This window comes from Artemia franciscana, chromosome 10, assembly GCF_032884065.1.
Source record: "Artemia franciscana chromosome 10, ASM3288406v1, whole genome shotgun sequence".
Classification (NCBI taxonomy): Eukaryota; Metazoa; Arthropoda; class Branchiopoda; order Anostraca; family Artemiidae; genus Artemia; species Artemia franciscana.
The window spans coordinates 32,917,125-32,930,932 of NC_088872.1; the positions used below are offsets into that span (position 1 = coordinate 32,917,125).

The window sequence follows — 13,808 nt, forward strand, 5'->3', positions numbered from 1 at the left end:
TTCATCTTCACTTGTTCCTAGCCTTAATGTCTTAACATTAATTTTCAAACCTGTTCTAGTACCCTGGACTAGCAAAACCTTTAAAAATTCATTCATTTTGTACACACTTTCATCTAGGATGCTCAAATCATCAGCATAAACTAAGTCCAGGAGAATTTTTCCTCCCCATTTAATTCTGTGGTCTCCCATTGCCTTTCCTGTTCTCCTTAAGACAAAGTCCCTCAAATCAATCCCTACAAAAGGGGATAGAGCACAACCCTGCTTAACTCCTCATTAAATACAAAACCAGCTGCTAACCTCATTTCCTACCTTAACAGCAGCAGTGTTATTCTCGTACATAGCACAAATCACTTTAATGTATTTGTCTGGTATACCATGTAAGGATAAGACCTTTGCTAAAGCTCTTCTATCAACAGAATCGAACGCTTGCTCATAAACTATAGATTTGAGGACCAAAGGTGTTTGACAGCTCAGGAAATTCTCAGTTATTAGCCAAAGAGTCGACACATCCTCAAACTTTCCTAAAACCGCACTTTTCTTCTCTCTAGCCAAACCAAACACCTGTTTATAAAATTCACCTCTAAAACCAAAATAAAAAGAATGTTCATTTGCAAGAATAACCAATTTCATAATGACTTCAATCTCCAAACTCGCCATGGTCACATCTTGTATCAAATCAAAGTGCTTTTGTAATTTAATCCTTAATATATCCTCGCACTTTTTTACGTTACAATTTGAATACATGGACACTACATCAAAACTACAGAGAATTGAATTCTCCTCCAGTGTGAAATTTTTTAACTTATTAGTAAGATCAGTGGAATTTTGTATATATGATTTTTGTGTTCCTAAGAGTGGACGCAATGCCACCGACAACCACTTTCCTAATTTTGCCACTGGTGATGAAAAAGTTGATACAATGGGACGGAGGGGGACTCCCGTCTTATGAATTTTGGATAGGCCATAGATCTTTGGTGCGGAACAACCTCTTGGATAAAATTTATTATAAAATTGTGGGGTAATGTGTAAATTATTTTTCAAGGATTCCAATTCCTTTCTAATCGATTTTACATATTTATCCGTAGGATCGAAATCCAATTTCTTGTAAAAAGTGGTGTCCGAAATGATTGTATTCATTTTACGATCATAATCATCGGTGTCCATAATTACAATAGTATTGCCTTTATCTGCCCTAGTGATAGTAAGGGTCTTATCCTTTTTCAAATCAGAAAGTATTTTAATGTCATTTTTTATTATATCATTGCCAATTTTGCTCATGTTAAAAGTCTTAAGTTTCCTTACGATTTCAGCTCTAAGTTCTTGAGGAGCTTCGACTTTATCTGACTCTACCTTAGAGATTATTTTTGAATAAGAAATTGGGGTTGGAAAACAGAATCTAAAACCCTTCGACAAAACTGCCTCTTGTTGACTACTAAGAGTTTTAGACGACAAATTCTTAGTGGCAGGACCCAGACAAAAACGAGGATAAAAAATATCCGAATTCTGGAACTTTTCAAACAAAAGGCTATTGAACTTGTCGACCAAACGAACCTTTGACAAATGGAAATCATGGTGGAAAGATCTAACGGCCATTTCCTTAATCCTCAGAAAAATGTCAAATGGAAGGTTATTCCTCAAAGAATTTTCGACAAAATTTAAGTCTTTGGACAACTTGAAACGTCTTTGTTTTTGCTCGGAAATCCTGTGATTTAAAGCCATGAGGCTTAATTTGTTTTTTAATTTTGATTCATTTTCAGTACCAAAATGGGTATTGATTCTAAAAGATTTAGGAATCACTGATTCCTTCTTGCAATTTTTTAAGAAAATTTGCTGATTTAACAAATCCTGCCCGTAAGCTTGACGAATGAAAGTTCTTAAGCCGAACTGGCCAGACATGACAATAAACAATCAAGAGAGATAAAACTCTAAAAAAGAAAACTTCAAACGAGACGACGGCCAGTAGAATTAAAAGACTAAAACAACGCGGATATTTCGCCTGTATAAAACAAGGCGTCTTCAGCACAAGATAGAAAATTAAAAGAAAACTAATCTTAAAACAAATAAAAACCACCACCAAATATAATAAATACAATTGTCGCTACTTATCCACGTAGGGAAAAGCAGCTATGCGAGTTACTTCAATGAGAATCAAAGAGCAACTGAGGAAAATTTATGAAAATTGAAACTTAGTTAATTATTCTGTTGCGAAATAATCCTTTTGTAAGCTAACATTGAAGCAACTCTTTTTGATCTAGTGGGTAATGTTGTCCCCTGGTGATTGTGTAAAATTTTAATTCCCCAATCGACTATTGGTTCATTTTTTAAAAGAATATCATAAATTGGGTCAATATTTAAATTCCCTGCGTCTCTGTTTATTGAAATATTAGCAAATATATGTTTTTTAATTTCTATAGCCTCCCTCGCCCACTGAGAAAAACCTCTATCATTAGAAATAGCTGTAGCCTCATCAAATTGTATAAAATGTTCAGGATAAAAGAATGTGTGTTCAGCTAGAGCCGAAACAAAAGTTTCGGGAGGCTTTCTTAGTTGTAGGGTTTTTTCTATTGAGTAGCGATGCTCAATAAATCTTTCAGTAAATTGTTGGTGAGTTCTACCAATATAAAACTTTCCACAGGAACAAGGAATTTTATATACCCCACTAACTAAATCCCCCCGGGTTAAATCCTTCCCAGACTTAAGAAAACTACCTAATGGTCTCACTGATTGGAAACAAGTATCAATGTTTGTTTACCCAAAATTCTTTTAAGCATCTCCCCCAAAGTAGGTACATAAGGTAAAGAAATGAAACGTTTCGGTAAGTCCAATTCTGTGCACTGTGAAACCCCAATAACCCTATTGTTGTGTTTAATGCGTCTATTTTTTATTATTTTATCAATGAATTTAATCGGGTAACTATTACAAAATAAAACATCCCTCAAATATAACAACTCAGAATCTAAAAACTCCCGGGAACAAATTCTGAAAGCTCTATCCACCAGTGCAATCACAACCCCTCGTTTCACTGAGATAGGGTGGCAAGAGTGAAAGTTCAAATACCTATCATTGTGGGTAGGCTTTCTATAAACTGAAAAAAGTAAATGGAGCTCACTTTTGATCAATAAGATATCCAGAAAAGGTAGTTTATCACTTTCTTCAAACTCCACTGTAAATTTTACGTTTTTGTCAAAACTATTTAAATGTTTATGGAAAAGGTCTAAAGACTCTAAACCGTGTTTCCAAATGCAGACCACATCATCCATGAATCTGCCCCAGAAACAAGGAGAGAGCCTAAAACTGTGTATGGCGGAGGTTTCAATAGATTCCATGAAGAGATTTGCCAACAAAGGGGAGAGAGATGCCCCCATAGCCAAACCAAACACCTGTTTATAAAATTCACCTCTAAAACCAAAATAAAGAGAATGTTCATTTGCAAGAATAACCAATTTCATAATGACTTCAATCTCCAAACTCGCCATGGTCACATCTTGTATCAAATCAAAGTGCTTTTGTAATTTAATCCTTAATATATCCTTTTGTTTAATCCTTTTGTTTAATCCTTTTGTTTCGGCTCTAGCTGAACACACATTCTTTTATCCTGAACATTTTATACAATTTGATGAGGCTACAGCTATTTCTAATGATAGAGGTTTTTCTCAGTGGGCGAGGGAGGCTATAGAAATTAAAAAACATATATTTGCTAATATTTCAATAAACAGAGACACAGGGAATTTAAATATTGACCCAATTTATGATATTCTTTTAAAAAATGAACCAATAGTCGACGGGGGAATTAAAATTTTACACAATCACCAGGGGACAAGATTACCCACTAGACCAAAAAGAGTTGCTTCAATGTTAGCTTACAAAAGGATTATTTCGCAACAGAATAATTAACTAAGTTTCAATTTTCATAAATTTTCCTCAGTTGCTCTTTGATTCTCATTGAAGTAACTCTCATAGCTGCTTTTCCCTACGTGGATAAGTAGCGACAATTGTATTTATTATATTTGGTGGTGGTTTTTATTTGTTTTTAGATTAGTTTTCTTTTAATTTTCTATCTTGTGCTGAAGACGCCTTGTTTTATACAGGCGAAATATCCGCGTTGTTTTAGTCTTTTAATTCTACTGGCCGTCGTCTCGTTTGAAGTTTTCTTTTTTAGAGTTTTATCTCTCTTGATTGTTTATTGTCATGTCTGGCCAGTTCGGCTTAAGAACTTTCATTATTCATGGACTCCATTTCACATCTCCATAATTCATATTTTAATGTTTTCTCCACCTTTTTTTTACATTCCTTTTGTTTTCATATGATTTATCACTCAGACAATTCTTATACAAGCCCCTTCTCCCCTGTAATAAAGCTTTTTCACTAATATTCGTAGCTACAGTCCTAAGGCCTTTTTTAATTGCTCTCTCTCCAAATGTATTTGATGAAAATTTTGAAATACATATTTTGTTTCAAATAGTCATTAAATAGAAAAAAAATTTTTTAACTGAAAGCAAGGAGCAACATTAAAACTTAAAACGAACAGAAATTACTCCGTATGTGAAATGGGTTATCCCCTCCGCAATCCCTCGCTCTTTACATTAAAGTTTTTAATTGTTTTAAAACGTAGAATTGTGGCAAAGAGTCAAACTTTAGCGTAAAAAGCGAGGGATTGCGGAGGGACTCCGCTTTACACTTTACTCTTTACACTAAATTTTAAGTTTTGTCCCAATTCTATAAGAATAACCCTGAATCAGAAAGGCCGTAGAATAAATAGTTGAAATTACTAAAAATACTTTAGCATAAAGAACGAGGTATTTATCTCCTCCTAAATACCTCGCTCTTTATGCTAAAGCATTTTTAGAACCCCTCATATGCGTAATAATCTCTGTTCGTTTAAAGTTTTAATGCTACTCCTTAGTTTCAATTGAAAAACACTTTTTCATGTTTATTTTTTCATTGTTTCTTTTACAGTAATGCTAGAAAATCCCGCGCCCTTTTCATTGAATTTCTCTTCCCCCATGAAATATGCCTCCAAGAAAAGATCCTCCCACATAGCTCCCTCCCCTCAACCCCACTCCCAAACCAACAAAATCCCCCTGGAAACGTCTGTACAGTTCCCAATAACCATAACTGTGTGTAAACACTGGTCAAACTTTGTAACTTGCAGCCCGTCCCCCAGGGACTGCGGGGGAGTAAGTCATCCCCAAAGACATAGTTATTATGGTTTTCGACTATGCGGAACAAAATGGTTATCTCAAAATTTTGATCCGTTGACTTTTGGAAAAAAAGAGCGTGGGAGGGGGCCTAGGTGCCCTCCAATTTTTTTGGTCACTTAAAAAGGGCACTAGAACTTTTCATTTCCTTTAGAATGAGCCCTCTTGCGACATTCTAGGACCACTTGGTCGATACGATGACCCCTGGGAAAAAGAAAAAACAAAACAAAAAACCAAATAAACACGCACCCGCGATCTGTCTTCTGGCAAGAAATACGAAATTCCATATTTTTGTAGATAGGAGCTTGAAATTTTCGCTGTAGGGTTCTCTGATACTTTGAATGCGATGGTGTGATTTTCGTTAAGATTCTATGACTTTTAGGGGTGTTTCCCCCTATTTTCTAAATAAGGCAAATTTTCTCAGGCTCGTAACTTTTGATGACAAAGACTAAATTTGATGAAACTTATATATTTAAAATCAGCATGAAAATCCGATTCTTTTGATGTATTTTTTTTAGCATCAAATTCTGTTTTTAGAGTTTCGTTTACTATTGAGCCGGGTCACTCCTTACTACAGTCCGTTACTGTTTGAAAAGCTGAAATAACTACTCCTATGGGGACGTGGGCGTGCTGATTTTCAGAAGGACGTGTCATCAATATCTAAGAAACGGCTGATCGCATTAGCCAGAAAACTTAAAGGGGTGTTGAACAGCTATCGGAGGGCAAACAGCTTCCTTTGCCCTTTTTAGATCCACCCTTCCCTCATCACTGATCAAAATTTTGAAAAACTGACTTTTGTTCAAAACACTAAAAATTTCTATTAAATATGCCTCCGGTGTTCTAGGTGTGTTCAAAAAGCCTAAGGATGCATCCTGTTTAACAAAAGGGATGTATCTGCTGCCCTGTCTCCAAAGATATCGGATCAAAATTTTGGAATGTTCATCTTGTTCAAAATAGTCAACAAGTCAAATAACTATAACTCCGGGAAAGGCGTAAACCCCATAGCCCCTGGGGCAAATGTTGTAAGCTATATAAGTTGTCCATTGTTTATATACAAGGCTGGTTATTCGGAAGAGGGGACAGGTTTGACCCGGAGTCTCCAAACAGCTGAGGATATTAAGGTTAATCTTGTAGAAATGTTGAGGGGGATGATCAAAGCACGCAATATGCAGGAGGTTTGTCACAAGTACACAATACCAATTTCTAAGGAACGGTTAAGGATATTAATTTGAAACTTTTAGCGGCATCCGAGAGGGATGTTGAAAAAGAAACGAAGGAAGCCACCCTTCTCGCCCTTTTAGATACTCCCCTTATCACTGACAGAGATCTTAAAACGCCATTTTATTCGGAATATCACGACGTCTAACAACTATGTCTCTGGGGATGTCATGCCTCCACAGCCCCCTGGGAAAAGAATGCAAATTATACAAAATGTCCATTTTTTACACGCAGGATTTATCATTGGGAAAGGAGGGGGGTGTTTGATCTTGGGTGTGTCCAAAATGGCTGAGGGTATTGAGGCAAAGTCTCGTGAAATGTTGAGGGGTGTGCTGAGCTAAATCAAAAGAAACTATCCGGATTCAAGTTTTCAAGAAGGTCTATCTGCAATATCTTACAAAAGGGTAAGGGTATTATCTTGAAAATTTCCGGGCCACTACTACTACTACTATTATTGCAGATGCAAATGAGACTGGCTACAACTGCAGCTGTGACAACTTCCAACTGCGATAAATTGCAACTTATTGCATACTTCGACTTATTGCAACTGCTACTATATCTCCTTGTGACTACTTACAGGGAATGTTGAGGGGGATATTGAACTTCGAAGCCTTAATATTGAAAGAAAAAACTTTGATGTTGAAATGGGGAATGCTGAAAAACTTATAACTTTTGCAATAAAAAATGAACAAAAATGAATAAAAAACAAATTTCCAAAAAACAAAATTTGCAAAGAAAAGTACAGCCAAATTAAACTTAAGACCAGCAGAAATAAATTCCAATAATAATTCAAACTCAAAACGACCAGAAACTAAATAAACAACCATAGCAAACAAACATACAACAAGAACTAAATTAGATGAATAAATAAATCTTAAATCAAGTAAACTTAAACTTAATATTCAAATCAAACTTAAAATGAACGAAAATCAATACAAGCAAGAGTTTGGCTATTTCCCCCTCCCTAACTCTAAAAGTCTAAACCCTACTGCGTCATTTGCGCTTCACTGAAAACGAGTTATTTTGCAATATTTCCTTTTGTACTTACAACATTGAAAATAAAATTAAAAATTACAGTGAAATAAAATCTTGAATTGATGAGCTTTCACCAATTAATATCAATATACATCAAATATTAAATTTAGTTTTATTAACTCTTTCCAATATCTATTCAAGACAAGCAGGCCTATAGTTTGCATTAAGATGCAAATGTAGCTTCCAGAGCATGCAGACAGGGTAAGGTAGACCTGAATGACAACAATAATGTTTGGAACACTTGCATTTAAATGTAACATCTGATACTGTGCCAATAAAATATTTTTCTAAGTTTGTCTTAGAATTGTTAGGCATATAACAAGGGAGCCCAAAGGTAATTAAAACATAGCCTAAAAACCGTGAAGACAAAGTTATTTGAAAAAAATATGTTGCATCGATTCGTCAAATTTCAGGACCAAGGCAACCTCAACTAATAAAAAAAATTAAGAAAACAGATCTAGTTGTTATCTTTTTTAAGACAAGAGAGAACTCATTTTAATAAATGACCTCGACATGTATTTATTTAAACAAACAATTGCAACGAAACATAACATAGAAAGATTCTTTTCATAAAATGGATATGAAGGTAAGGATGGCTTCATCCTGTGGAAGACCAATAATTACACAAATTTTCATTTTATATGAATATAATGAACTCCATTAGTGGAATGAACTCCATCCACCCAAAACTCTATTAGTGAAACTATTTTTAAAATGCATTACACAAGATTATTGTTGATCGAAAATTTCATTGAATAATCCAATTTAGCTGAACCATTAAACTAAATGTTGCAGCAAAAGAACAAGATACTTAACATTACATTCAATAGTCTCACATCTATCCATTCAACGAGAAAGTATCAAGATATTACTTAGACTTTCTTCACGGGGGTACAAACGTCAAGCAGAGAGACAAAAAAGTAAAAAAAAATTACAAATATTCCTTATACTAGCCAACAGTAAATCAAAAGGAACAAAATTAGAAAAAAAACTCCGAAAAGTGTTTTGATAATTTAAACTTAAAACGAACAGAAAGTACTATGAATGGATGAATGAAACCAAAAGAAACAGAAATAAAAAAATGACCATTTCAAATATGAAGATACAGTATACTACAATAGGTCCTAATATAATATATATAAGGGAGTAGGTCCTAGTATAATATATATAAGTCCTAAAAAAAAAACAAAAAAAAACAGAAACTAACAAGTATAATCAAGTCAATCTTAAAACATAGAGATATTACCATAAACAAGAGTAGACCTACTCCCTTCTATAACTTTTAAAGGCTATAGCGTCATTTGCGCCTTACTGGAAAAAAAAATTCTCTTTTACGATTATAATATTGAAAAATCAATAATTGCTAGAATTCCAGAGATTAAAATCATTATATATCGATCTTGTTCGGGCCAATCTTGTTTGTAAACCTTGACAAGCCTTGTGATATTATTTTGTTGTTGACTTTATGGCAAATAAAGACACAGTGCTCAAAATACTCCTAATTCTCAGTAAAGCACAAATGACACTAGAACCTAAAAAAGGTTTAGGGGACGGCAGTGGCGCTCCTGATCGCAATTTCTATTCGTTTTTAGATGGACTTGATTATTCATTTTGATTTCTTTTCGTCTTAGGCTGTATTTGCTCATCTATAGCAGCATTAAATATCCTTATAATTGCTGTGATTTTTTCATTTCTTGTTGTTTTGGGTTTTATTCATTCATTTATAGTAATTTCTGCTTCGTTTTAAGACTGAATTGTTAAAGCACTTTAGTCCTTCTAGTCTTAGATTTTAATCTGGCTCTTTACTTTTCTTTGGAAAAGATCTTTTTTCGAAATTGCCTTTTCAATTAATTGCAAATAAGAGTCTACTTTGTAGGAGAGGTAAGAAACATACAGACGGAACATTCTATCTGAGTATTTTTATGAAAACGGTTGGCATGTGTTTGCCTACATTGTAAGCTCATACATTGCGTTTTTTGCATAAAATAGCCGTTTTTATGTTTTTCCTCAAATATCATCCGTTTTCGCTTGAAGTTTTCAACTGAGCCAATGAAACTGCATCTGTACAAAAAAATAACTTATAAAATATAATTTTGGTATTTGCGCCTTAGCATTAAGAATAAACTAATTTAGCAACAGTCGTAAGTTTTGCAGTATCTGCTGTGCGTCATCAGTTTTGCTTTAATAGCAACGTTTTACAGGTGATCTGCAACTCTTTTCAGCACTATAAGTGTTTGCTCAGATACTTTTGAACAGGGAACCGTTATCATGTACGAAACTCCGATTCATAATGTTCAGTCCATACACACCAGCAATTGCAAATTTGAGGGGAATTTTTTTTTTCTTAACGAAAAAGATACTGTTGAGACACCCACTTTACATTTGGCGATATTTTCTAGTGCAATACAAGTTTTTGGAAGTTTATAACTGCAGTGCAGCACAATATTATTATTGGTGCAGCTGGGCAGTTACAAGGCTACTCGAAATTCAGCTGTGGAAATAGTGTATTTTTCAAGTTGTTTCTCGTATTGCAAGTAAGCAAATGTTCGCTCCTGTTTAGTAGAATAACCAAATAACCGAAAATTAAGAGGAAACGTTTTAAAACAAAATAATCAAAAGCGAAAGAATCGCCATTGATGGTGATTCACTAGCGGAAACTATTATCAGCTTTAAATTAAAAATAAAAAACCTGAAAGAAAATAGCCCGAAGGAACCAACTCGCGGCAGTATGGGAGGTTATTCAGCTTTTAAAATTCTTTGCCTTTGACGGCAGTTTCTTGGTTTTTGAGACATTTGAGTCGAAGTACTGTCACTGTCGTAACACTTTATCTAACACGTTTAATATAAGAATAAATAGCTACTCCCCATCTTGCGTCTTGGGATGTGAGAATTTTACTGAGTTTGGTTGGGCAAAACACCTCTGGACAAATAGTGAAGCACAAGAATACATTATGACACATTCAGTCCTTTGCTTCAAACCAGTGTCCAGAATTATCTATCCGGAAGTTTTCAAATAATGACGCCCATGAGTAGAAATAGCAAGATAACTAAATAGCTTACCTTGGATATTCTTACGACTAATGATTCTACCCGAAAGATCTTCTTTTTTTTAAGATTTATAGTTACTAATATGAGAAAATAACCCTTTTCTCACCAAAAAAGCACAAACGAGCTTGATACTAAACAAGACTGTACAAATACTCATACCATAGGTACTTTTTCGATATTTTGCAAGAGGAAAAATTTGGATTTTCAAACATTAAAAAACCCGACAATATTAGTAAAATATCAGGCAGAAAGGATTAAAAATATAAAATAAATGGTTTAGCAGTTCTTTTCAAGTTTTCACTCCGTTACGGTAGATAAGCCATGAAAAGAGGATTTCGCAATGACGCATTCCTATAGTTTTCTCCTCATTTCAGCCGGCTTTTCTGAGAACATGGCAACCAAGTTACAAAGAAGACTAAAATTTATGGTACAATTTAAAAACCCAACAGGCCATTTTTTAAAAATATTGATAGATTTATTTAAGTTCTGTTCAATGTAAATACCCTTTTCAGCATTTGTTTTTTTTTCTTACTTCAATTTTGTATATTAAAATATACGATAATTTCGTCATTATTAGCTCCTTTTTTAAGGACACCATCAATGTCAACAATATATCGATTTTTTTTGTAAAGATGTAGTTAAATCTCGCAGACAATTAAGTTTAGATTAAGTTTAGCTTCAATCTAGAGATTTAGAAAGAAAAGCTTATTACCAATCCACTTTTATCTCATTCGTCATCAAATTCTTCAATTGCTTTACTTGCAGGACTACACGAGCGGGAATAGAACCAACGAAACATTATTATAACTGTTCCTGAACATATAGTTTAATTCGACGGATAATTAAAAGCAAAAGACGAGCTTTTGTGAAGTTAAGTTATATAATTACGACGATTATGTAACAGGTCATCGATTTGACTTTTACTTTATATGTTTGTACTTTTATTCACTGTTTATTTTCTATCTCTTATTATGTTTATGTACTTTGTACTTTTATGCTTTTTTGTGTTTTCAACGTGACTAAATGCTCAATTTTTCATTAGTGTATTTGTCTTTACTTAAAGGATTCCAAAGGCGATGCAACCACGTCCTGTAATCTCTGCAAATAGAAAGTTAAGCAAAAGATTAAAATTTTTGCTGACTCAATGGTGATAGGAAAAGACATGAGATTTATAACGTGATTGAATTCAAAGAAGAAAAAAAAATACTATAAGTTAAGAAAACATTGCAATTCTCCTAGGGTTTTCCGATTCATTTAGGAACAAAATGAAAAAGGGAGTAACAGCACTCTAGCTTTAGGGAACGAAGGTTTGTAGAAAATACAGTAGACGTTATGTTGAATTAAATACATTCAATTTTATTGCTCTTTTAACTATATACAAACAAAATGAGATTTTCAAAAGCCATCTATATTCTATCGCATTTATCTAATACTCATAAGAAAAATTGTGAAAGAACGGTGACATATCAACACAGTTTTTGGAGGGGGTGGGTGGGTAGATATCCCTTTTATTTATTGAAAAATTTAGCTTTCTAAGGCTTAAATAACGAAGATTAATTAAATTCAACAAAAGTATTTATAATATGGTAAAAAAACGCATTAAATTTTAAAATGAACCAATACGAGGGACGTTAATTTCCCTATCAGCAACCTTCTTCTTTATGCTAATGCTTAGCTTGCAATTTCCTGCAGTCAAATTTAGACTACAACAAATAATATTCAGTTTGGATCTACAACTTTTTCCTAACTGAATATCTTTTCTATTCGAGCTTGGAAGTGGGGAGGGGCATAAAGTTTTTTATGAGAAATTGTTTTGTTTTAGAGTGCAATTTTGCATGTATAATTTGATTTTTAATTTTATTTTTATAATTTAATTTTATAAAAAAGCTTTTATAATTTGATGGAAAATCAAATTTGAGAAATTTTTGAAACAACAATTTTGCCGTTTCAAATCCAAAAATAGAGAATATTTCCCCGTAGCTTCTAAACAATGTCCTTTTTATCTGCCGTTTGACTGAAATATCACCTGCTTCCCCCCAAAATATTAATGCACATAGGTGCATATATCTCTACACAAGCTGCGCATAGAAGCTTCTGTGAAAGTCACGGATGTAGAAAGCATATACGCACATTAGAAAGAGCGGTCAATAAAACTTGATAGAAAGCTCATACTTCATAAATAATCTCTCAGAGAAAATAAATAAGTATAGAATTAAAATATTTAGCTACAATTTGATAAAACAATTACCATATGTAGCCTATGATGAACCAGTTACTTACATGATTCAATATGGAGTCAAAGGCATACGGAAATCCAATAGCAAGGCATAAAAAGACAGCAGACAGAACGCCATTCACTACTGCAGCTGTACCAACGCGGCAGCAGCACATTCTTTTGGGTTCAACTGGTACAGATTGCGGATCGGCAAATCTTCTTGGCAGTAGGGCATCAACTGAGGAAGAATGACCGTTCATTCTTTTTATCTTTTCTGAAAAGATACCAAAACCAACAAAAATAATATAGGTGATAAAGGAAAGTCGTTTTCATTGCACTGGCAAACGTACGTTACTACACTCGCACTAGACAGTATTTTACAACTTTTGCAAAATGTGTAGGTCTTTGACTGACCTACAAAGGTCAAAGATAATTACTTTACAAAATGCCCAAGGCATTTTGCAGATTAATGTACAGAATTGGAATGTTTAAGAAAATAGATTTTTCAGGGAGAAAGTTTGACGATGATAAAAAATTATTGGATAAGAACAACAAAGAGGAGAGAGACTTATAAGTAAGAATCGGTTCACTTTGGGCGAGAAACGGCTGTTAGCTCAAAATCATCTTCGGCAATGAGGGGTTTGCCACTTTTGCTAGTTAGTGTACCTGTTATTTGTTTCCGGTGTATTTGATGGTTAAACCAATTTGGTTCCAGTGGCAAGACATGTAGGGGACTTGTAAGTAATAATCGGCTGTTGGGCTATAATCATCTTCAGCGATGAGGGGTTTGCAATTTTTGCTAGTTGGTATGCCCATTTATTTGTTTACGGTGAACTGGATGTCTATCACGGGAGAGGGACTTGTAAGCAAGAATCTGTTCACTTTGGGCTAGAAATTTGTGCAAATTGATGCACATTGTGTTCGATCTCTTTACATTTGACAGAATTAAATGTTTACGCAACGGGTACAAACGATAACGTAAAACAATGAGGTAGTTTCGCAATAATTAGTGTCACCTGTATGCACAAATTACCTTTTGGTTAGTTCAATATCCCTTAATATGCCCCGAAAGTTTCATCTTAATACCCTTAGCC

At 34.1% G+C, this 13,808-nt stretch overlaps 1 protein-coding gene across 1 annotated transcript in view; it reads right to left on the reverse strand.

Moving 5' to 3' along the window:
* Nucleotides 1-12,982, reverse strand: part of LOC136032093 (protein croquemort-like) — a 64,830-nt gene extending 51,848 nt beyond the window's left edge. The window contains exon 1 of the mRNA XM_065712233.1: nt 12,780-12,982. Coding sequence (XP_065568305.1) covers nt 12,780-12,974 — 195 coding nt within the window. The 5' untranslated portion in view covers nt 12,975-12,982. The remainder of the gene's footprint in view (nt 1-12,779) is intronic.
* Nucleotides 12,983-13,808: the final 826 nt, after the last annotated feature.